The sequence below is a fragment of the Lucilia sericata genome, unplaced genomic scaffold, assembly GCF_015586225.1.
Source record: "Lucilia sericata isolate MDLA Ls3-8-SP2 unplaced genomic scaffold, ASM1558622v1 Contig000407F_arrow, whole genome shotgun sequence".
Classification (NCBI taxonomy): domain Eukaryota; kingdom Metazoa; phylum Arthropoda; class Insecta; order Diptera; family Calliphoridae; genus Lucilia; species Lucilia sericata.
This window is the reverse complement of record NW_023994425.1, coordinates 109,254-132,720: the sequence shown is the minus strand read 5'-3', so window position 1 is coordinate 132,720 and position 23,467 is coordinate 109,254. Positions and strand designations below refer to the sequence as shown.

At 27.6% G+C, this 23,467-nt stretch overlaps 1 protein-coding gene across 1 annotated transcript in view; it reads left to right on the top strand.

Annotated features, from left to right (window-relative positions):
• LOC119604598 (neurogenic locus Notch protein) overlaps window positions 1–23,467 on the top strand; it is a 77,428-nt gene continuing 53,961 nt past the window's right edge. Inside the window, exon 1 of the mRNA XM_037957323.1 lies at window positions 1–112. Coding sequence (XP_037813251.1) covers window positions 1–112 — 112 coding nt within the window. The remainder of the gene's footprint in view (window positions 113–23,467) is intronic.

Below are 23,467 nucleotides of genomic sequence, written 5' to 3'. Positions count from 1 at the left end.
ATGTGGCTACTGGTTAAAAACCACACCTTTGCCAAGTCGGATATATTTTGGATAAAATATCTAACATTATTCCTTTTAATATTTTCCATATTACAAGGCATTTCCGCAGCGGGTAAGTTTCAAATTATTTACTCTTTCTATCCTCTTACTTGCCTAAATAGAGCAATGAAAAATTGTCTTTAAATATTTTCCTAAAAAAGTCGGTAATAGCCGAAAAAAAACATAAAATGAAAAAGAGTAACTTAAAAAAAAAAATCTCATATTTAATTGTTCTCCATTTTGTTTGGTTTTGAAATGCAATCCCAATATTATTATATATACAACACAATATCTTGCCTTTAAATCAAATTTAAAAGATACTCACAAATGCTTAAACACACAGGCTTACTTTTAGATACATCCATCCATACATACCCATGTAGTTTACAAGCTCAGAGATACTCTCGCAGACACACAGATACTTTTCTAACACACACACTCAGGCGCTCTCGCACACACTTATACACACATGCAAACGAACAAGAAAAAAACCACTAATACTGGAACAATTCCCTTTTTAGCAGCAGTTTTCTTGCTGGTTTGCTTTTGTCGTGTTTTTTTCTTCTTGGTTGTTGTTGCTGTTGTTGTTGTTCATGCAACTGCCACAACAAACAAGTCTTGACGACGATGGCGATGATGTTGTTGATGATCATTGTAATTCCTTTGTACGTTATTATTTTTATTTTTATTGTTGTTGTTGTTGTTGGTGTTAGGGTTGCTAACATTACATATTTTCATTTAGAGGAAAAAAAAAGGTATTAAGGTAATTTCTCTTGTATTTTAAGATGAATGTCCTGTTTGTTACATACAGTGTCTCTCATAATTATTCGAATTTGGGTAAACAATAAAAAGAAACCAAATTAAGTAATATATTTTGTGTGCAAAATAAATAAATTAATTTGTTATATTGTCTAGATAGTCCTTATGTTTGATATCACGCTTTTTAAAACTTGAAAAATTTGCATTGACTTAAATTAATTGTGTTTTTTTAAAAAAAGTCCATGAAATTGCCTCACAAAAGTATACGAATTTTTCCTGTATTTCATATTTGATCATATTATACGCAACACAAATTTTAGAATCGAATGGTTTTTATGCGTAATATTGTTTTAAGGGGTTACTATCCACGGAAAGGATATATTTTTGGTCCATTTGGTCCACAATTTTGGGGAATTTGTACCCTCTTTTCATGTAATATCATTAAAATGGCGATTTTTTGCCATAATTGTACATTTTTCTCCTTTTTTCCAGAGATAAAACAAAAATTTGATATTGGGACTTAAAAGACCCCTTGGGGTATCTAAAAATAATATTTTTTGTTACAAGAATCTGTATTTAAACGTTCCAAGATAAATTATTCTGATTCTTCTGTCTCTAATTCAATATATTGGAACTTAAGTCCATTTTTATAATACTAGGATCAACTATTTTCGAGGAAAGTTTTCTGGTATATATTCTTTTAGATATCAGCTTTTATACATTTTAAGTTTTCAAAGTGTTGTGGAAGTGTACAACTCCAAAACATGCCTCGAAGAAGCACCATTCAAAATAGTAAAATCATTATTTTTATATACCAATGGCCACCATGCTGCATGGAACGATATCATTATGATCACATGAAAAATGTTAATATGTGTTTAAATATTATTTACTATGATCAAATTAAAACCAAAATTTAGGACTTACAGTGTTATTGTAACGGGCAACATAAGCGTGAAAGTTACGAGTAGTAAAAACTGAATTCTACTATATAGGATGACGTTTTGTTAAGACATGTTTTGGGGATGTATACCGCTATAATATATTGAAAATTTAAAATACATTAGTGCCAATATGTACATGAATATACACTAGACAACTTTGTCGAAAAATATCGTCCCTAGAGGTACGAAAAGGGACTTATGATCCAGATAATTCAATTAGAAACTGAAAAACGATACCAAAAATACATCTTGGAACGTTTAAGTACAGATCCTTATAACAAAAAATATTATTTTTGGATACCCTATGGGTTCTATTAAATTCCGACTTTAAATTTTGGTTTTATCTCTGGAAAAAGGGTGAAAACATTACAAATATAGCCAAAAATCGCCATTTTAATGATATTACATGAAAAGAGGGTACAAATCCCCCAAAATTGTGGACCAAATGGGTCAAAAATATATCCATGCGGTTGATAGTAACCCCTTAAAACAATATTAAGCATAAAACCATGCGATTCTAAAATTTGTGTATCGTATAATATGATCAAATATGAAATACAGGAAAAATTCGCATACTTTTGTGAAGTAGTTTCATGGACTTTTTTTAAAAAAAGCACAACTAGTTTGAGTAAATGTAAAGTTTTCAAGTTTTAAGGGGCGTAATATCAAAACTAAGGACTATCTAGACAATATAACAAATTTATTTATTTATTTTCCACACAAAATATATTATTAAATTTGGTTTCTTTTCATAGTTTACCTAAATTCGAATACTTATGAGAGACACTGTATTTATTTTTTGTTGTACAATTTACATATTCGTTTGTTATTTAGAAACAACGAAGTCACGCAAAATCTGTTATGACATCTGAAAGTCCTATCTATCGATTTCATCCTGTTAAATTTTCTTTTTTTTCCATTATTGAAACATATTTTGTCATAAAAACAAAGTCAAAACTAAGTTCTTGCCAATGTACGGTTGCTGTAGGTCAATATATTTTGAAAAAGAAAGAAGATATAACAGAGGTTAAAAGGTTATTTTAAAGCTTTCAGATTACATAACAAAGTATAACTTTGTTACATAACGAATTTTTATAAATTAAGATACCGGACGTTTTTCAATTATAAAACAAAACTGAATCATTGAAAACCTTTAAATCCAAGTTGTAATCGATTGATTTCAAATAAAATGTTTACCATTTAGAAAGAGTTTAATATTCCAGAAGAAATTCTAATTTAAATATTAAAAAAACAAAAACTTTATTATATAAAAACTTAAAAAAATATAACGAAAAGGTTTTACTTTTTAACTAAAATAGTTTTAATAACTTTTAGCAAACGGGATTGACGTACAAGTAACCATTTAAATGCTAAAAAGAATAATAAGGATCTAAATACCCCAACAGCAACTTTATAATAATTGTGATATTCTTCATATTAAAATAATTTCTGTATGAAAACTGTCAATTTAAAGTTAGGATTAAAAATAACCAAACATTGAGATAATGGAAGTAAGCGGTATAGTGGTAATAAACCAAAAATTATCTGTCCGACAAATTCAAAATGCCATAGGAACACTTTAGTTATTACTTTTAACATAATATTGTGAATTTTTAAATATTTCAATCATTTTTAGTTACTTTTTGGTAACTTCTTAGCACTTGTTTATATAAAATATTTAACGATTCGATTTTATTTTTTAAATATTTTTTTAATTTCATTCGGATATTCAGAACTTATAAGAATAAAACCAATATCTGGTAATTTTTCTTTTCCTTGTAGTACTATCCAATTATCTGGAAACCTTTACTGATGTGATTAAAGTCGAACGGGATATATTTTTTACTAGATTGAATAGAAATAGGGAATTTAAATAGACGTAAATAGAAATACGGCTATATCTCGAAAATTAAAGCTAATCAGAGACTAATTATAATCTAGACTAGGAATTTCTTCATCACATCGTGGCCCTAAAAACGAATAACCCTAGCTTTTGGACAATTTTTAGAAAGTATCGTCTAACAATCCAATTAGTCGACTTTAAAATAAAAATTTAACCTATGTTATCTTGCTTCTTCGAGATACATATTTCACGAATATTATAAATTAATTTTTAACTAGGAATCGATGGAATTAGCTGAGATATAGATTGCTGAAATTGTTGTCATTAAATTAAAACATTTTTTAAAAGATATCTCCTAATAGGAGGAAATCTACAGATTGAATTTTCACACGATACAACAAATTTTTGAGAAATTCGAGTACTTCGTTAAATTCCACGAGTACTAATATTATTGATACACACAGAAAAAAGATCGATCGGAAATCGGTTACCCTTATAAATATTCATTAGCAATGCAAGAATATTGGTTGTAGTTATTAAAAAACTATAACTTCTAGAGATTTTTTATAATTCGAACTGAAAAAGCACAACTGTAACCAAAATAAGGATTTCACAACTATCAACTTTGTTTATCTAACCAATTTGTATTTATTTTTAATTTTATTTATTATTTCCATATACAGTATAGAATGTTCGATTATCTTTACTAGAACAATTATTAATTCGGTGTTTCCAATCGAAAAAAGCGATATTGATTACAATAAATTTTAATTCGGTATTTCCAACCGACTTTAATATACAATTGGTAAATTTTTCTTGACATTTAAAAAATATTGTTCTAAAACATAACAAACAAATAAAAAATAAAAATGTTTGTATGAAAAACGTTTTGTCCGTAAATATTAAGTTAATAAATAAATAAACACAATTTAGCGCAGTCGTTTAGAGATATGCAATTGTAAGTATGTACAGTAAATAAAATCGGTTCCTGTGAGCGAAATATAGAGGAAAAATCATTCTTCTATTTTCAGAAAACTATGAGACTTTGCATACATCTGTAAATCAACTATCTGTGCAACAACTTTCTTACATAATGTTTTGGAGCCTGTTCGCAATTCGCTAAAACTAAGAAAATTTTATTTCCAGGAAACAAAAGAAGTAGCCATTAGCAAGATCAGTTTTGTTTTGAAATCTGTATTGAATTTCGCCCTTAAACATTTTATCCAAGTGATATGTAAATTTTGTAATTGCAATACATTTACAAATGTATATAGTGGAATTTCTTAATAATAAATAAAAAATATATGCAAATAATTGAAAAATTTTAATTGGTCTCTGGTAATGATAGTTTCGGTGCTTGCAACCGAATTATTTTTTTAAATATGTAGTTACGAGTACCATATTTATACTAAAATTACACTTACTATAATCGAAAATTCGGTTATAAAAACCAATATGAGTTCTAAAAACATGTGATAGGAAAAGAGATATTCGGCAGCTACAATCGATTTACTTGATAGTTCGTAGGACCGACCAAATTCGATTGGCAACAAATTCGGTTGTGGCAACGAATCTGTTTTCTCTGTGTATAATGAAACTATATTTATTTATTATTAAAATTATTTTGAAGGATTTAAGAAATATTTTTTATATTCCGATTTATAGTCAAATCAATCATTTGCATCTAGCGTCCAAGCTCGACGCGTATAGAGGTCAAAGTATTAAAAACATCTTCGAGCGGTCGAAAAATAGTGTTATTTCAATCTTCATGACACAATATCTGGAATGATGGATAAATTCTAAGGCCAGAATCGAATTCATCTCTGTTCAGACTTTTTAAAAAGTAATCTTGGGTCGTTGGCTTTCTTTTATAATTAATGGCAACTCTTTTTCTTACGTTTTATGTTTTCCTTCTTACTGTCATTCTTTATGTGTTTTTTTACTGCTAATTTCAAGTACGGCTTTTCATATGATTGTCATTGTGTTGTTGTTGTTATTGGCTTGTTAGCCAAGACATATACCACCACCCTAAGCATACAATCATACATAATCGCAAAAATATACAACAATCATTATTATCATCATCATCATCATCATGAACGTCATCCAGCCACATATTATTACAAATACAAAACAGGCCAGGCAAACACTCACTCACTAAGTTAGGCCAGTTTAATAGTTCCCATAAAATAAACAACTTACAAATAAACATACATACTTACATACATACCTACATACATAAAAAACATACATATTTATCCATATGTATCTACTACGAAGCATATAATACGATTATTCCTCGTTTATTTTATTTCTTTTTTGCTATTTTCCTTTTTTTCAGTTTTTATCTCCTTTCTCTTGAAATTCGTTTGCAAGAGTAAATGAAAACGACTATATGTTGGTTTTAGTAACGTAACTGCTATCTCTTTTTGTTGTGTTTAAAAAAAATCCTTTATTTATTTTTCAAATCCCATTTTAGTTTAGGGAAAATGATCGTGTTTTTTGGTACCTTTTAAAAGATTTAAGTATCTTTTGTTGTTGTGTTTTTTTTGTGGAGAAGTATCTGTGATTTTGTTTAAAATTTTTTGCTTTAGTTCTTTGTTTCGTTTTCTTTTTTATTTAGAAATTTGGAATATGATCTCTTAGACAGGTGTCTGTCCTGGTTTTTTATATAATTTTTTTGGATTTTTGCTGTTGTTTTTGGGTACTTTTTAAATTTCTTACATTTTGTTTTTGAATTAATTTTTTTTTTTTCAGATTTTGTTTAATATTTTTTTATAAGCCGTCGGTTTTAATATTTTTGGTGTTATAAATTAAAATTCCTTGAAATTTTTATTAAAATTCCTGCTTTTTTCAGCAGCAAATAATTTTTCTTATATTATACCTTTTTTGGTTAAAATATTCAAAACACGTTTCAATTTTCTATATGCAAGACACATTTTTTTCTAATATTTATTAAAAATGCTACATAAAATAATTAAAACAATTTTATACATTGATATATTTTGAATTATTTATAGTTATTTTTAAACATTTCTTTAACGTTTATTTTTAAATAAAATTTAGGTTTCTTTTCAAATAATTTAATAAATTTTAAAGTTTAGTTTTCAAATAAAAAAACACATAAAATAGGGAACAAATTTGGAATTTATTCTCAATTATCTGGTAGCAAACGGAATTACTTTAGATTCTCGAATAATATCCATGGAATCAGTGATGTTGCCATTACTTTTGGAATCCATTGTGGGGAACATTTTTGTGATTCCAAAGTGATTGTAAACATCTTTCAAAGAACTAATTCTTTGGCATTATTTTTACATTGGTACTATACTAGTACGCATAAGTAGTTCCGAAATAACTTTTAAGAACCAATTGAAAAAAATTCATAAAATTAAAATCTATTAAAAGTAAAATATTTTTGTTTTATTCAAATTAGAAATTTGCATTTAAACATTAATTTAAAACTGATCAACGAATGTACCGGGAGTATTGAAAATTATAAGATATCGTGTTGGCATCTCCTTCGTGAAAAATCTTTTAAATATTCGTATTCACATAAGGAATTAAACCACAGAAATACCGGTTTTATCAAAAATTATAAAATACATACATCATTCAGCTGCTAGATTCGTAATAGATTAATTAAGTAGTGAAGTCTGTAAGATTATCAACTATCACGATCGAAAATTCGAAATTTTTTCTCAAAATTGGAACCAATCTTCTTAACAATTTCAAAGAAATATCGCTAAAAAATTAACTAATGCCAAAAATGTTCTAAAGAATGTGTATATGTTCTCTAAAGCTTTCCCAAAACTTGTTTCGAAAATGACAAACTAGATCGTGCAGAATATAATCAGACTTTCTAAACTAATAAAAATATTTCCGGAATGAAGTAAAATAATGATTCCTTCCTTATAGTAAGTTTTACTAGCATACCTTTACAGATGCAACCCTGTTAATTAATGTTTACATATTGTTAGTGTCTTTAATTTGTTAAAATTTGGGACCCATTTCGCTTTTGATTGATTTTTATTTTATGATTTTTTTTAATCGGTTCCAATTAGTTGTTTCGAAATTAGTATGTGTTTTTCTTTCAACTATTGTAGGTCCAAGGTATAACAAGTGTCAAAGAACTAGTTCTTTGAAACTTCTTTAGATGTTCTTTGAAAGCATGTAATGGCGGCATCCAAGATTGATGTTTTTAGAATATAAGTTGTTTCTGTTTGCACATGTTCTAGAACTAGTCAATTTAGAATAAGTTCTAACTAACTGTGGGACTAATAAAATTTCTTCTAGAATGGAGTAAAATAATGATTCCCTCATAATATTTAGTTTTACTAACATAAATGCAACCCTGTTAATAAATGTTTACATTTTGTTAGTGACTTTGCATTTGTTTTGTTATTCTACCTATTTGACTAATCATACAAAAGTTATATTTTTCGTTCCAAACTAATTCTGGAACTAATTAAATGTTTTTATAGAATGGAGTAAAATAACGATTCTCGCATAATAGTACGCTTTACTAATACATATTTCTTTACAGATGCAACCCTGTTAATGTTTACATTTCGTTAGGGACTTTTCATTTGTTTTGTTATACTAACTATTTGACAGATAATATAAAAGTTCAATTTTTGGGAATATTATAAAAATAGCGCCAAAATAGTTGCTTTACAATTAATCATGTGTAAATTCTATTACTAATAATACATTTATAACTAGAATATCAAACTGTTTTTGTAAACTAATATTTAAACAAAAAAAGTGTTAACAAATTCTATAATCCAATACTTTTTAAAACTAAAACACATCTCTTTCACCACGAAACCTCTATTCTAGTTTGTTTTCTACACTCATTTCCTTTAAAATCTATATCGGTAGCCACCATTCATTACAAAATTCTAACATAATGTTAATTAAATTAACACTTATTTTCTGTATAAATTTACAAAACTCTAAACATAAAATCTAAGAATTTCTTAAGAAATGACAAAATTAACTAAAATGTTGACATAATGCATAAACATTAAACAAAAAGAATAAAAAAAAAAGTTGTAAATATTTTAAACAAATATGTTTTTTAAATATAAAACCAAAAACATAGAAATTCATTCACTTTTATACCACTAGCATTTCTAATTTTATGCTTTCTGTTATTTTTAGTTTTCTAATCCAAAAAGCTAATAAAAATAATAAATATTAAATACGAAAAACAAAATGCCGTAAAGTGTTTTAAGCCAGGTTTAAATGGTGGCGCAGACATGTAAACTACATAGAAAAGAAGTTTACATAGTACATACTCACATACAAAAAAAGTAAATAAACTAAATTATACATACAGAAAACTACATATTTAAGACGGACCAACATACATATTTTTGTATAAATGTTTAGGAACAATTTGTATTAGAAAGCAGAGTTTCCCAAGTTTTAAAACTAGAATGAGTGCAACAACCTTGGGACTAGTGATGTCGCCATTATTTCTGGAAGCCTTTCCTCAAAATATTCTTGTTTAGTTCTAAAAGCTTTCAAGGAACTAGTTCTTTGACACTTTTTTACAGTTTTTGAAATTTGGTCCTTTCCATTATAGTTTGAGACCAATGATTTTTGTTCCAAATTGTCACCATCGGAACTTGTTATATGAAAGCTTTATGTAGTCGACATTTATGCTTCTGGAATCAGTTTTTTAAATTATGATTTTTGTTAAAAATTTTCACTATTTGGACTATCTGGATGTCGGAACTAGATATCTGGACGCCTTAGGGAACATATACACCTTCTTTAGAACAGTTCTGAAATTATACAGTTATTTCGCTATTAATTGATTGTTATTTTATGAAATTTTCTTTAATCGGTTCCAATTAGTTGTTTCGAAAGTAGTATGTATAACTAGAGTCAAAGAACTAGTTCTTTGAAAACTCTTTAGAAGTTTTTTGCTGTTTAAGAATCTAAGGTGTTTCTATTTGCATCTGTTCTAGAACTAGTCAATTTAGAAGAAGTTCTAACAATTTATTTTATGGAATTTTTATTTACTGGTTCCCAGAAGTTGATTCGAAACTATTCCCTTCCGTTTCATTTAACCAAAGTGTAGAACCAATGTATAACTGGTGTCAAAAAACCGGTTTCTTCAAAACACCTTAAACTAACTTAGGAAATACAAAACTGTTCCACAGAATGGATACCAGAAGTAAAGGCGACATCAGTATTAACAAGATGACAGTTCTAGGATTTACACCCTATCCAGAGCTGGTAAATTTAGAACAAATAGTCGCTATAAAATTAAAAAATAATTTAAAATTCACTACAGTTTATTTATTATTTTAAAACTTATTTCAATTATTATCAGTTTTGACGTTTGACTTCAGTAATCAATAAAAATTTCTGGCGAATTGACATTAAACAAATTTTACGGAATTTCCAGGAATTACGCGAATTTCTTAATAACGAAAATACATTTAATAAATTGCAAGTTCAATTTTCAAACATTTGCATTTTTATAAAAAATTTCTATTAGTGTTGAACTTTATTTAACCTCAAAATCAACAATATAGAACAGAATTCGAAAGAAACTTTAAAGATTTGCATTTAATTAAAGTAAAAAAAGTATATTTTTCATTTTAGAACCAGGGCCCACTATAACATTAAGTACTACTTGATGATGTTGCCTCAAAATTTTATAAATATTAAGACAATCTATTAACCCTTTAAGACCCACTGCCTTTTTTTGTCTTCTTAATCATGTAGACAGACAGACATTTCTTAAAGAAAAAAACAAAAACAACAAATGTCTTCTATATAATTCTCTAACTCTCTGACACAACAGACATTTATGATGCCGCTAAAAGCACAACCTTTTTTTTACAACGTTTTCTTAGTTATTATTGTTGTTGTTGTTTCTTTCTGTTTTCATGGGTATATTTGCTGACAATTAACCATTAAGACATGGTCAACAAATACAACAAATACCTCGAATATGAGAAAAAAAACACAACAAAACTAAGAAAACCTTTTTTTTTTTCAAACACGCACACACAAACACATGTTAATAGAATGCGTATTGAAGAAGAAGAAGAAAACGATGAAGAAAATGAATAAAATAGCCGAGTATCTGTATTTGAAGTTGATAGGAATTTAGATTGTTGTTGTTATTTTAAAGTTGCATACATATACATGAATATGTATGTGAGTACGTGTATGTTTAGCAACACACAATAAAATTAGACAAGTTTAGATGAATGTTTAGTTATTTGGCTCTGGTCGTTTCATTTTTTTTAGGTTTTTCTTGTCGCTATATAGTTGGATGTAGGTAATAATAATATTGGTTTGTGTTTCACAAGTCAATGCTCGTATTTTTTTAGGTTTTTCTTACAGGTTTTTTTTTTTAATTTAATTTTTTGGTCTTTTATTTGGTTAGTTTAAAGTATTTTATGATTTTTGTTTTGGAGGAAATATTGTATTTACTTTATTTTTAACTCTATTTCAATGTTAGATAAGAATCACTTTCAAAATCTTCACACACATTCACACAAATGTTGAAAATTTGTTTTACATTAAACTAAACGTTTTATTATTTTAGTTTCTAAAAATAAATTTGAGTTTTGTTTTAAGAATAGCGTTACAATTGTTAATTGATTAGAAAAATTCTAGGAAAACTTATTAAGGTTTTATAAAATTCTTGTAAACGTTTTACAAAAATTTAAAATTTTGAAATATTTTTTTAATTTTCTTTTTACAGAAAATTTGTTCTTACATATTTACAAAAATTGAAATTTTTGAAACTTTCTTTTTTTAAATAACAAATGATTGAAATTTTTTCTTCTTTTATAGAAAATTGTTAAAATATTATTTTTTATTAAACGAAAATATTCTAGATTTTCTCTGTTTAATAGAAATTTTCTTTTTTAATAGAAAATTGTTGAAATTTTATTTTTTTAATAGAAAAAAATTTTAAACATTTTTCTCTTTTTAATAGAAACATAATGGACGTTTCTAATTTACTCCATTTTGAATGGAAAACTTTGTATAATTAAATTGTGCTTAAAATTACATTAACAAGTGTTTAAAAATTTCAACTTAAATCCTCTTTAAAATCTCCTTAAAAATCCTTAACAATAACATTTTATGATAGAAAAGGTTTTACTCCCAAATATTCCGTTATTCATATTTCCTTTTATTGTTTTTATTCTATTCCTTTTTTACAAGGAATAAACAGGGAAACATACATACAAACACACTCTTCAACCACTCACTTCATCAATTACTCATTCACAACAACAAATCAACAACCACCTCTTAAAAACAACAAAAACAATCAGCAGCAGCAAGAAAATAACAATTATTTATCTATTCACAAAAGTGGTATTTTCGGAAAAACGACAGCTGTTTAGAACTACGAACGAGTACGAGTGCAGAAAACACATATGCACACACGTCCCAACATATAAAACAACAACAAAATTTTAATTTCAACATATTGTGCTCATGTGCACAGCTCTGCAACCAACAACAACTATTACAAACACTTAAGCTCTTGTGTACATGTGCAGTGCCGTAAAAGTATTGTTGTCGGTTACATTATTGTTTTTTTTTGGAGTTTTTCCTACTCCTTGTACAATTTTGTTGTTGTTTATTTTCTATGTCTGTCACAATTTTTATAGTTCCTGTGTGTGTATCCTTTTTTTCTCGTTATTATGCTTTAAACATACTCTTATAATCCTTAATAGACACGATACACTCTTATACACACACATCCATATGTCATTAAAAGAGAAATACATACTTGAGTTTATGTCAAAAAGTATCATATTGCTAAAGGTGTTTGGGAGTTATTTTTCGCTCTCTTTCACTGTTGCTTTGTTGTAGTTTTTTATTTTTGGATTTTTATAGTTTCCTGTCGAATATCCTAATAATTTTATGCCTGTCTGTTGTGTATAATTTTTCACGTTGTTATGGTTTAATTTAGATTTATAGTAAAAATTTAGTTTAATTTTAGTAAATTGTTTAGCATTTTCCTACAGTCGAGACTATAGGAAAGTCTAAGTCTAGATTACAGAATAATCTTTATTCCAGACTATAGTCCAGACTCTAGAATAGTCTCTAGTCCAGACTTTAGAATAGTCTCTAGTCCAGACTATAGAATAATCTATAGTCCAGACTATAGATTAGTCCAGACTATTAATAGTCTATAGTTCTGACTATAGAGTAGCGCACAGTCAAGACTATAAAATAGTCTATAGTCCAGGCTATAGTTTAGTTTATAGTCCAGACTATGGAATAGTCCTAGAATATTCTATAGTCCAAACTATAGTATAGTCTAAAGTCCAGACTATGGAATAGTCTGCAGTCCAGACTATAGAAAAGTCTTTAGTCCAGACTATAAAATAGTTTATAGTCCAGACTATAGAATAGTCTATAGTCCAGACTACGGAATAGTCTATAGTCCAGACTATAGAATAGTCTATAGTCCAGACTATAGAATAGTCTATAGTCCAGACTATAGAATAGTCCATAGTCCAGACTATAGAATAGTCTATAGTCCAGACTATAGAATAGTCCATAGTCCAGACTATAGAATAGTCTATAGTCCAGACTATAGATTAGTCTATAGTCCAGACTATAGAATAGTCTATAGTCCAGACTATAGAATAGTCTATAGTCCAGACTATAGAATAGTCTATAGTCCAGACTATAGAATAGTCTATAGTCCAGATTATAGAATAGTCTATAGTCCAGACTATAGAATAGTCTATAGTCCAGACTATAGAATAGTCTATAGTCCAGACTATAGAACAGTCTATAGTCCAGACTATAGAATAGTCTATAGTCCAGACTATAGAATAGTCTATAGTCCAGACTATAGAACAGTCTATAGTCCAGACTATAGAATAGTCTATAGTCCAGACTATAGAATAGTCTATAGTCCAGACTATAGAATAGTCTATAGTCCAGACTATAGAATAGTCTATAGTCCAGACTATAGAATAGTCTATAGTCCAGACTATAGAATAGTCTATAGTCCAGACTATAGAATAGTCTATAGTCCAGACTATAGAACAGTCTATAGTCCAGACTATAGAATAGTCTATAGTCCAGACTATAGAATAGTCTATAGTCCAGACTATAGAACAGTCTATAGTCCAGACTATAGAATAGTCTATAGTCCAGACTATAGAACAGTCTATAGTCCAGACTATAGAATAGTCTATAGTCCAGACTATAGTATAGTCTATAGTCCAGACTATTGTATAGTCTAAAGTCCAGACTATGAAATAGTCTGCAATCCAGACTATGGAATAGTCTGCAATTCAGAGTCTATAGTCCTGACTATAGAACAGTCTATAGTCCAGACTATAGAATAGTCTATAGTCCAGACTATAGAACAGTCTTTAGTCCAGACTATAGAATAGTCTATAGTCCAGACTATAGAATAGTCTATAGTACAGACTATAGAATAATCTATAGTCCAGACTATAGAATGGTATATAGTCCAGACTATAGAATGGTCTATAGTCCAGATATTAGAATGGTCTATAGTCCAGACTATAGAATAGTCTATAGTAAAGTCCTTTCACGGAAATTAGACCAAACTTCTTACTCATGACTATAGGCGAGTAAAATCGGTTTAGACAATAAAGGATCCTCAATCATCTCAGCTCAGATGAAGAGGTGTGGATTCTCTTAAAGGGTTTTAATCAAATTTTTGTTCATATTATTTTGTCATTTTTATAATGTAAACTTTTCTCAAAAATTCGGACAAAACATTTTAAAATGGCACATGTTAAATAAAAATCCTTTATTTTAATCTTTTCATGATAAATTTTGAATTTTTGCAAATTATTGAAAATTTACCAACCTGTTAACAGTTCATAAATTATAATTAATCTGTTATTGAAAAAAATAAAAAGCTTACAATATTTCAATACAAAAATTGTGAAACATCAATTCTTCTACACCATATACAGTAAAGTAAACTTTAATTTTTTAACACTTCTTTATTATTAAGGTTAATAAATGTCTCACACTCTGTGCTTTTTTTTATCATTCTTCCTTTTTCAACAAGTTTTACAGCCTACGTTTTAAATAACCAATTAATTATGGAAAATAAAAAATAAAACATAAATGAACTTATAAAACCATACTTAAAGAAGGTACCACTTGCTTTAACTTATGGCCAAAAGAAGAAGTTTTTTTTTCTTATTTTACAAACAAATATAAAATATATTTTAAGCCATATGTTGTCGCCGAGTGTTAAAATATTGTTTAAATTGTCATTTGATATGTCATATATCATCCATCCTTTTTTTTCCAAAGTTTGGGTCTTAAACTGGTCTTTGAACAGATTGTTGTAAAGATTTTTTTTCTTTCCTTATGTTGTACTTGTTTTGGGTTTAAGTATTATTATGCCTGATTTACATTTAATAAATTAATTTTTTTATAAACTTTCCATTTTTTACGGTTATACATTGTAAGTTTTGCTTTTGCTACCTTTATAAATCATTTTGTCATATTAAGGCTAAACTAAGAAAGGATCATACAGTTATGAATTTCTTTTTTGATTGATTTTTATATCAATATTATGAGAAATTTAAGTCTTCGGTAGAAATTTATGTTTAAAACAAGTTTAGTGTTTGTATAAAAGAAATAAAGTCTGGACGAGTTTTGCTTATTGAAATACTTTAGTAAGGAAGTTTCAGATGAATAACTAATATTTCTGAATATTTGAACTCTCAATTAAACTATTATTTAAACTGATTTCCAATTGAATACATTCTTAAAACAAAAATCTTTCTAAATCTTTAATAATACTTCTCAATACATACTAAATAATAATTAAAATCACAGTTAGATAATTAAAACCCATAGTACGGGTTAATATTGTCACATAAACCCAAAGTAATCATGTCAGAAAATTTTTATGAATAATAACTATTCATTACTTCGAAAGAAAAAAAAAACAAACTTCATGGGAACTCAATATACAATAAACACACTTGATAGTTGTAGACTTTCAAATACATACAGAGTTTGGTTTAGGTTATAGTGTTGTAGACAACCAACAGACAGACACCGATCTTATTATTAAGTAACCAGTCTCTTGACGATCTATAATAAATGGTTTACCACTATATTTTTGCAAAAACTGAAACTGAAAAAAAAGAAACATCTAAAAATAAGTGTCAATGGTTAAACCGGAAGCCATATTTAGCATTTATACTTTAATATTAAACATTATGGAAAAATTAAAACTAATAATGTGCGTTTGCTGTATAAAAGTATTTATGTTTAAAGAGTGAGACAGACAGTCCGACAGATAGAGATCATTGATCTGTTTTTAAACAAATAGCATCCCTATTTTGTAACAGACAACTTGTATGTAAATATATATGCAGTCAATAATTTACATACGACATGTTTGAAGTACTTTAAACCTAAAACAGTGGGTGACAAAAAAGTTTTACATACAATAGTCAGGATCATAACATAGTCTACATTTAAGACTATAGATCAGACTATAGAAATGTCTGCAGTACAGACTACAGAATTGTTTATAACCAAGCCAATAGACTAGTCTATAGTCAAGATAAAGAAAATTCAGTAGTCGAACATGGACTGTTCTATAGTCCCTACTATAGACTGCCCTATAGTCTAATTTACAGATTATGCTATAATTCAGGCTATATCTTGCCAAAACACTATTCTAAAGTCTGGACTATTCTGTAGATCAGTCTATAGACGACGTTATAAAACAGTCTATAGTCGAGACTATAGAACAGTCTATATTCGAAACAATAGAAGAGCCTGTAATGTAAGTCTACAGTCGAGATAATTGAATAGTTTATTGTTTTATTGGTCTATAGTCGAGACTAAAGTCGAGATCGTTCTGTAGTCGGGACTAGAGAACAGTCTATAGTCGAGACAATAGTAGAGTCTATAGTCAAAAATATGGAACAATATATAATCGAGACATTGACTGCCCTATAGTCTCTATGCTATATTTCAGGCTAAAGACTATAGAACAGTATATGGTCGAGATTATAGAACTGTCTACAGTTGAGACTATAGAATAGTCTGTAGTCGAGACTATAGAATAGTCGATAGTGGAGACCATGGAACGAACTATAGTTGAGACTACCAAACAATCTATAGTCGAAACTAATGAACAGTCTATAGTCGATACTAATCAACAGTCTATAGTCGAAACTATAGAACAGTCTATATTAGAGACTATAGAACAGTATAGTCGAAACTATAGAACAGTCTATAGTCGAGACTACAGAACATTCTATAGTCGTGACTATAGAACAGTCTATATTCGAGACTATATAACAGTCTATAGTGGAGACTATAGAACAGTTTATAGTCGAAACTTTAGAACAGTCTATAGTGGAGACTATAGAACAGTCTATAGTCGAAACTATAGAACAGTCCAAAATCGAAACTATAAAACAGTCTATAGTCGAAACTATAGAACAGTCTATAGTCTAGACTATAGAATAGTATATAGTCTAGACTCTAGAGTACAGAACAGTCTATAATCGAGACTATAGAACAGTCTAAAGCCGATAATATATAACAGTTTATAGTCGATACTGTACAATAGTTTATAGTGGAGACTAAAGAACAGTCCATAGTCGAGACTATACTTATAACAGACTATGGTCTAGACTATAGAATAGTTAAGAAGAATGATTATAAAAGATCTTTCATGATATGGATTATCTTAAAGACTTTTAATCTAATTTATATTCTCAACATAATGACCATTCTTTTGACTCTGATAATAATTGGACAGACAACTTATAGGATACGAAGGATAACTCATAAAACAACTCCTTTCTCGCTTTATAAAAGTTTAAGATAAGATATCTTTTCAAAAACTGTTACCTTATCTGATATATCATAAGGTATTTATTAGAAGTTGTTACTATAGCAATTGGTTCAATTTTTTTGTCATCCACTGTAATATTTAAAGTATTGTCATACATTACAATACAATATTTCTAAATTATTTAAATAAACAATATTTTACAATAAATACTCTCAACATACTCTATCTCCAAGTCTTTTAAATATATAGATTTCCAACATAGAAGTTGTTGGCTGGTTTTTGTCTTTTTTTTGTATTCCTCTGTGTGCATGTGGTTGAACTGTTTGTTTTGTTGTTTTCTTCTATATAGAAGAGGGTGTAGACCAGACCATAGACGTTGTTTTAATGTTTCCCACGAATATTTCTGCTTCATTGAAGTACACTACACCGAAGTAGAGTGAGGAGTAGTAGTAAACTGTATATGGAAGAAGTATTGGTTTGCGGTCTGGTATTATTATTACAATTCAAGTGTTATTTTTTTTTGTATATTTATTATATTATATTTTATACTACATTTTAAAGTTACTTAACAGTTTATGCGAATATTAAAGTAAAAATTTTAACAACCCGCTTAGGTTTTTGTTTATAAAGATAATACGAATTTAGTTTAAGTAAAGAACCCTTTAAAAAAGATTTTAAGTACTTTAAAGATAATGGCAAATAAAAGACACTATTTTGTGAGGGTTGCTGGAGTTTAAGCTTGAAAATTTCTCTAGAGGAAATTACAAAATGGATTTTAAATTTTCAAAAAAAAAAAAATTCTGTTAATAAAAAGAAGTGTGTCAAAAATTTTAATTGAATACCCTTATTATGTTATTTAAAAAAGGTTTATTTTTTACCATTTAAATCCACTAAGTTTATCATTTGTTTTGCTATTTTTTTGAAATTTTAATTGCATTTTTTTGCGGTCTATTTAAAATTTATAAAAAATATGCATTTTATATGATTATAATTGCATATGTTGGCACTTTAATAAGTTAAAACCAGCGTTTAAATAAGCAGCACTAGCACCACCTCTCTTGTATATGACTATAAAATAAATATGAAACTTTATCATTTTTGTATCACTTTGCTACTAAAAATTGCAGTCATATATATTCGTATTAATATAAAAATTGCAACTCGTGTTTGCAATTTCTAGTAGCAGGCAGACATAATTGGAGGCCAACACAAATATATTCTTGTGTTTTAGCAGCGCACACTCAAATTTGTTAAAATAATATGGCTAGTATTGATGTTATTTTTGTTTGCGTTTAGTTTTTCCTAGCAGCAATGTAACTTTATTTTGGTTTTGCTACTGCCAGTTGTAGTTTTATTTATTATTTTTTGGCAATATTGATGCTGCAATTTGTAAATAAACATATGTAGGTATGTATGTAAGAACACTCACAGTTTTATGACATTTCATGAGCTTAAATTCAATATTACACTTTACATTTGTACGCATGTATGTATGTATGTATGTATGTATGTATGTATGTATGTATGTATGTATGTATGTATGTATGTATGTATGTATGTATGTATGTATGTATGTATGTATGTATATTTATTACCATCCATATATCGATGATATTCGACCTATAACATCCTGTACTGATTGACATATTAATTATTAAAATATAGTTTAAATATTCTCATAGTTTCTGTATGATATAATACCGAAAATACTACCTTAATATTTCTTTGCTTTTTTTCCTTACCCCCTGATTCACAAACAACATTTTTATTTTATAAAAGGTTTATAAAACAAAATTTCCATACAAAATCTAATTTATAAACTGTTTATAAAATAAAAATTTTGTTTGTGAATAAGGGGGTTAATGTTTTACAGAATAATATTAACTACATTTCTTAAAAAAAAATTATATAATAATCTTCTATATTTTAGCAGTGTGATTTGAATAATTTGTAAAGTGAGCTCATTAGAATTCAACAAAAAATATTTTAATTATGTGTGTTCACCCTGTTTTATACAAGGTGATTATAAATTTATTAATTTCTACAATAAAAAATTTTTAAAACTATCATTTGGTTATAAAATTCTTATAAGTATAAGAATATTATCTTACAACTACATTGCTCAAAAATGTTTATTCATTAGAACAAAATAATAAAAACATCTAAAGAACGCTTTTAATTTGAGTTGTGTTTTATGGGGTAGCCATATTTTCAATAACATATACATATTTATTTAATTCATATGGAGGTTCCAAGCCCCCTAATAAAAGTCTGCCCATTTTTTCCCAATGATCATAATGAAGTTAAAGTTTTTCGTCAAAATTAGAAGATTCTGACTCTAATAGTTTCCGAGAAAAACGATTTCTGTATTTAATTCATATGGGAAGTGCCACTATGTATATATTACTAACTATTTTTTATGTTGCGAAAAATAATTATCCTTAATTAGAGATTGTGGTAACACTGTTTATTCATAAAATAAAATATAAGAAAACAATAAATAAATTTGCAGCTAGCAGTTGCAAAACAAAATTTAATTGCTGCTAGGAAAAACTCAGCGCAAATAAAAATATCATCAATACTAGCCATATTAGTTTAACAGATTTGAGTGTGCGCTGCTATAGCACAAAAATATATTTTTTTTCTTGTACAACAAACAAGAGATTAACGGCTGTATTTATAAAAACTTATTTTAGGTTTATTAAACAATTTTAGGCAAAATTCAGGAAAATCGTATTTATAAACGTGAAATAGCTTAAAACACCTTCAATAAACCATTGACAATTAGAAGAATTTTATTGTAGGCTCGACCCTTCTTTAAGCCAACAATAAGTTGATTTTTAACAATTTTTTTCTCAGATAAAGATTTTTCCGGTAATTTTAGGTTGATTGCGAAAACTAATTATGGTTTCTTTTAAAATAAAATCTAAAAATTCTAATTTTAACGTTTACAAATTTGTAAATAAAATCCCAGAAAATTTTTAAACGATTATATTTTGAGGAAAAAACTCAAATCTAGGCATTATTGGATTAATGCATGAATATTTGACAATATTCCAATTGTCCAGCACTATTTTTAGGTAATTTGGAAGTGCCCGTCTGTCAACCAAATGATGGACAAAATCATTTGATTTGGCTTTTTCAAAGTTTGTTGGTTAAATATAATGCCATAAAGTAATTAACCATGTAAATTATATTGATTAGTGTTATACTAATGCAAAATATATTCGCCGGCATTAAAATTAGTCAAATATCAAAGAAATTTATCAATATTTGCAAAAATTTATCAAAAATTACAAGGAAAATAAGTAAAAATAAGAAAATGTGTCATAGTGATGTATATTTTGTCGCAAAATATCCGTTATTCGGATACTTTTAATAATAATTAGAAATTATATGTTATATTTATACATCTGAACTAAATAGATATTTATTAAAGCCTTATATATATTTATTTATTTTTCTTAAAAGTTTGTTTTTATTGTCAAAAATCTATTATAAACAAAAATATGAAATTAAGAAAACCGAATCAACGAATATTTTATCCTAATTGTACGCAACACTAACACATAAAATGACAGCCATATTGTACAGTGCTGCCAACTTAAACATAAATCAGCACAATAGTTAATATACGTTTATTATTTGTTTATGAATATCACAATTTTATTAATGGTTTTTAAGGCTAAAGTGTGCTTTAACTATTGAGTGCATTAAAAGCAAAATAAGATTTTTTTATAAATACAAGCGTAATACTGTTCATTCGTGCTGCTAGAGATTGCAGTGTAACGTCGCAATTTTTCTAGTTAAACATAAAAACAGAACGGCAATATTTAGTAGCAATGTTATTTATATCTGAAAAGTTTAAATATTTTTAGTATGACGAGTGATAAAAATGTGTATTTTGCGGCAAATGCTGACTAATATATTAGTAAAAGTAAACACTGGTTAAAACCACCAAGGGGAAATAAACCTAATAGAGAAGTATAGTAAACAGAATATTTCAAACTTTTTTATTGCTATTTTATAAAAATAAAGAGAAAATGTCATATTTATTGTTGAAATTGTTAGGAAAGTCTTTGCTGTCATGTTTAGTACCAAAAAAAGCATCACTGTCTTGTAATGAATTTCCACTAAGAGCAATGTTGTCAATATAAAAAGTGCGTACAAAAATTACGCGAGATTTTAATTGAACAAAAAATGCCAACGTTTTTGTTTAAAATGTCATCATTTTGCTAATAATTATTGACATTTCACTGAAAAACATCCTCTATATAACAGTGTTGTCAATATTAACGTTATCTTTAAGAACATTTCTGTAGGAAATATACAATTAAATTTTGTATTTTTTTTATATTTACCACTTTGCATATAATAATTTTATTTTAAATCTAAATTGTGGTTTATTATTTTTTTATTTTACCACTTTGCATATAATAATTTTATTTTAAATCTAAATTGTGGTTTATTATTTTTTTATTTTAATAGGTTGGGTTATCTTTGTTTTTTTTTTCTACATACAAAACAAATAAAATATTTATAATTTCTACTTGAGCATGTTTAAACATGTACTTAAATATATGTTATTATTTTGATTTCTAATAAGTACTATGTTTGAAAATATGTAAATTTTATTTGTTTAATATTTATAAACATACAAATAAAAAGTAATTGAAACTACTACATGTCGGTGCTTGTTTTATAAATATGTATATTTCATTTTATTTATTTTGTCGCCATATCGTATCTTCTCCTCCTTCATATATAGAATAGTTTTGATTTGGATTATAAATTACTCTAGTATTAGTGCGGAGTGGCGTGTGTATGTGATGTTAAAAGCGTGAGAAATTAGTGGTCGAGATTTAGGGTTTAACTTTTTGTTTGTTTTATAAATATAAATAAAGTGGAACTGTAGTGATATTTATGCATACCATATAAATAATAAAAACATAAATATGCTGATAGTGTTTTTTCAAAGCCATACTCATGGATAACATAATCATTTTTGTTTTAGGAAAAAAATTACAATAATAATAATGTAAAATGCACGAGACCTCTGAAATCGTAACAAATAATTTGTTGGAATTTGTACTTTAGGAAAAATTACTAATATAATTTTAATAGTTTTAAAGAAATTGCCTCTAGTGATAATGAAATTTGATTTGTAATGAATGTATTACAAATTTTATAGAGTAATCGTAAAGTTATTGATAAATGTTTGTTGTAGGGGGTTTTATAAGGGGAATCACTGAACCAGTTCTAGTTCAGTTCTAGTTCAGTTCTAGTTCTAGTTCAGTTCTAGTTCAGTTCTAGTTCAGTTCTAGTTTAGTTCTAGTTCAGTTCTAGTTCAGTTCTAGTTTAGTTCTAGTTCAGTTCTAGTTCAGTTCTAGTTCAGTTCTAGTTCAGTTCTAGTTCAGTTCTAGTTCAGTTCTAGTTCAGTTCTAGTTCAGTTCTAGTTCAGTTCTAGTTCAGTTCTAGTTCAGTTCTAGTTCAGTTCTAGTTCAGTTCTAGTTCAGTTCTAGTTCAGTTCTAGTTCAGTTCTAGTTCAGTTCTAGTTCAGTTCTAGTTCAGTTCTAGCTCAGTTCTAGTTCAGTTCTAGTTCAGTTCTAGTTCAGTTCTAGTTCAGTTCTAGTTCAGTTCTAGTTTAGTTCTAGTTCAGTTCTAGTTCAGTTCTAGTTCAGTTCTAGTTCAGTTCTAGTTCAGTTCTAGTTCAGTTCTAGTTCAGTTCTAGTTCAGTTCTAGTTCAGTTCTAGTTCAGTTCTAGTTCAGTTCTAGTTCAGTTCTAGTTCAGTTCTAGTTCAGTTCTAGTTCAGTTCTAGTTCAGTTCTAGTTCAGTTCTAGTTCAGTTCTAGTTCAGTTCTAGTTCAGTTCTAGTTCAGTTCTAGTTCAGTTCTAGTTCAGTTCTAGTTCAGTTCTAGTTCAGTTCTAGTTCAGTTCTAGTTCAGTTCTAGTTCAGTTCTAGTTCAGTTCTAGTTCAGTTCTAGTTCAGTTCTAGTTCAGTTCTAGTTCAGTTCTAGTTCAGTTCTAGTTCAGTTCTAGTTCAGTTCTAGT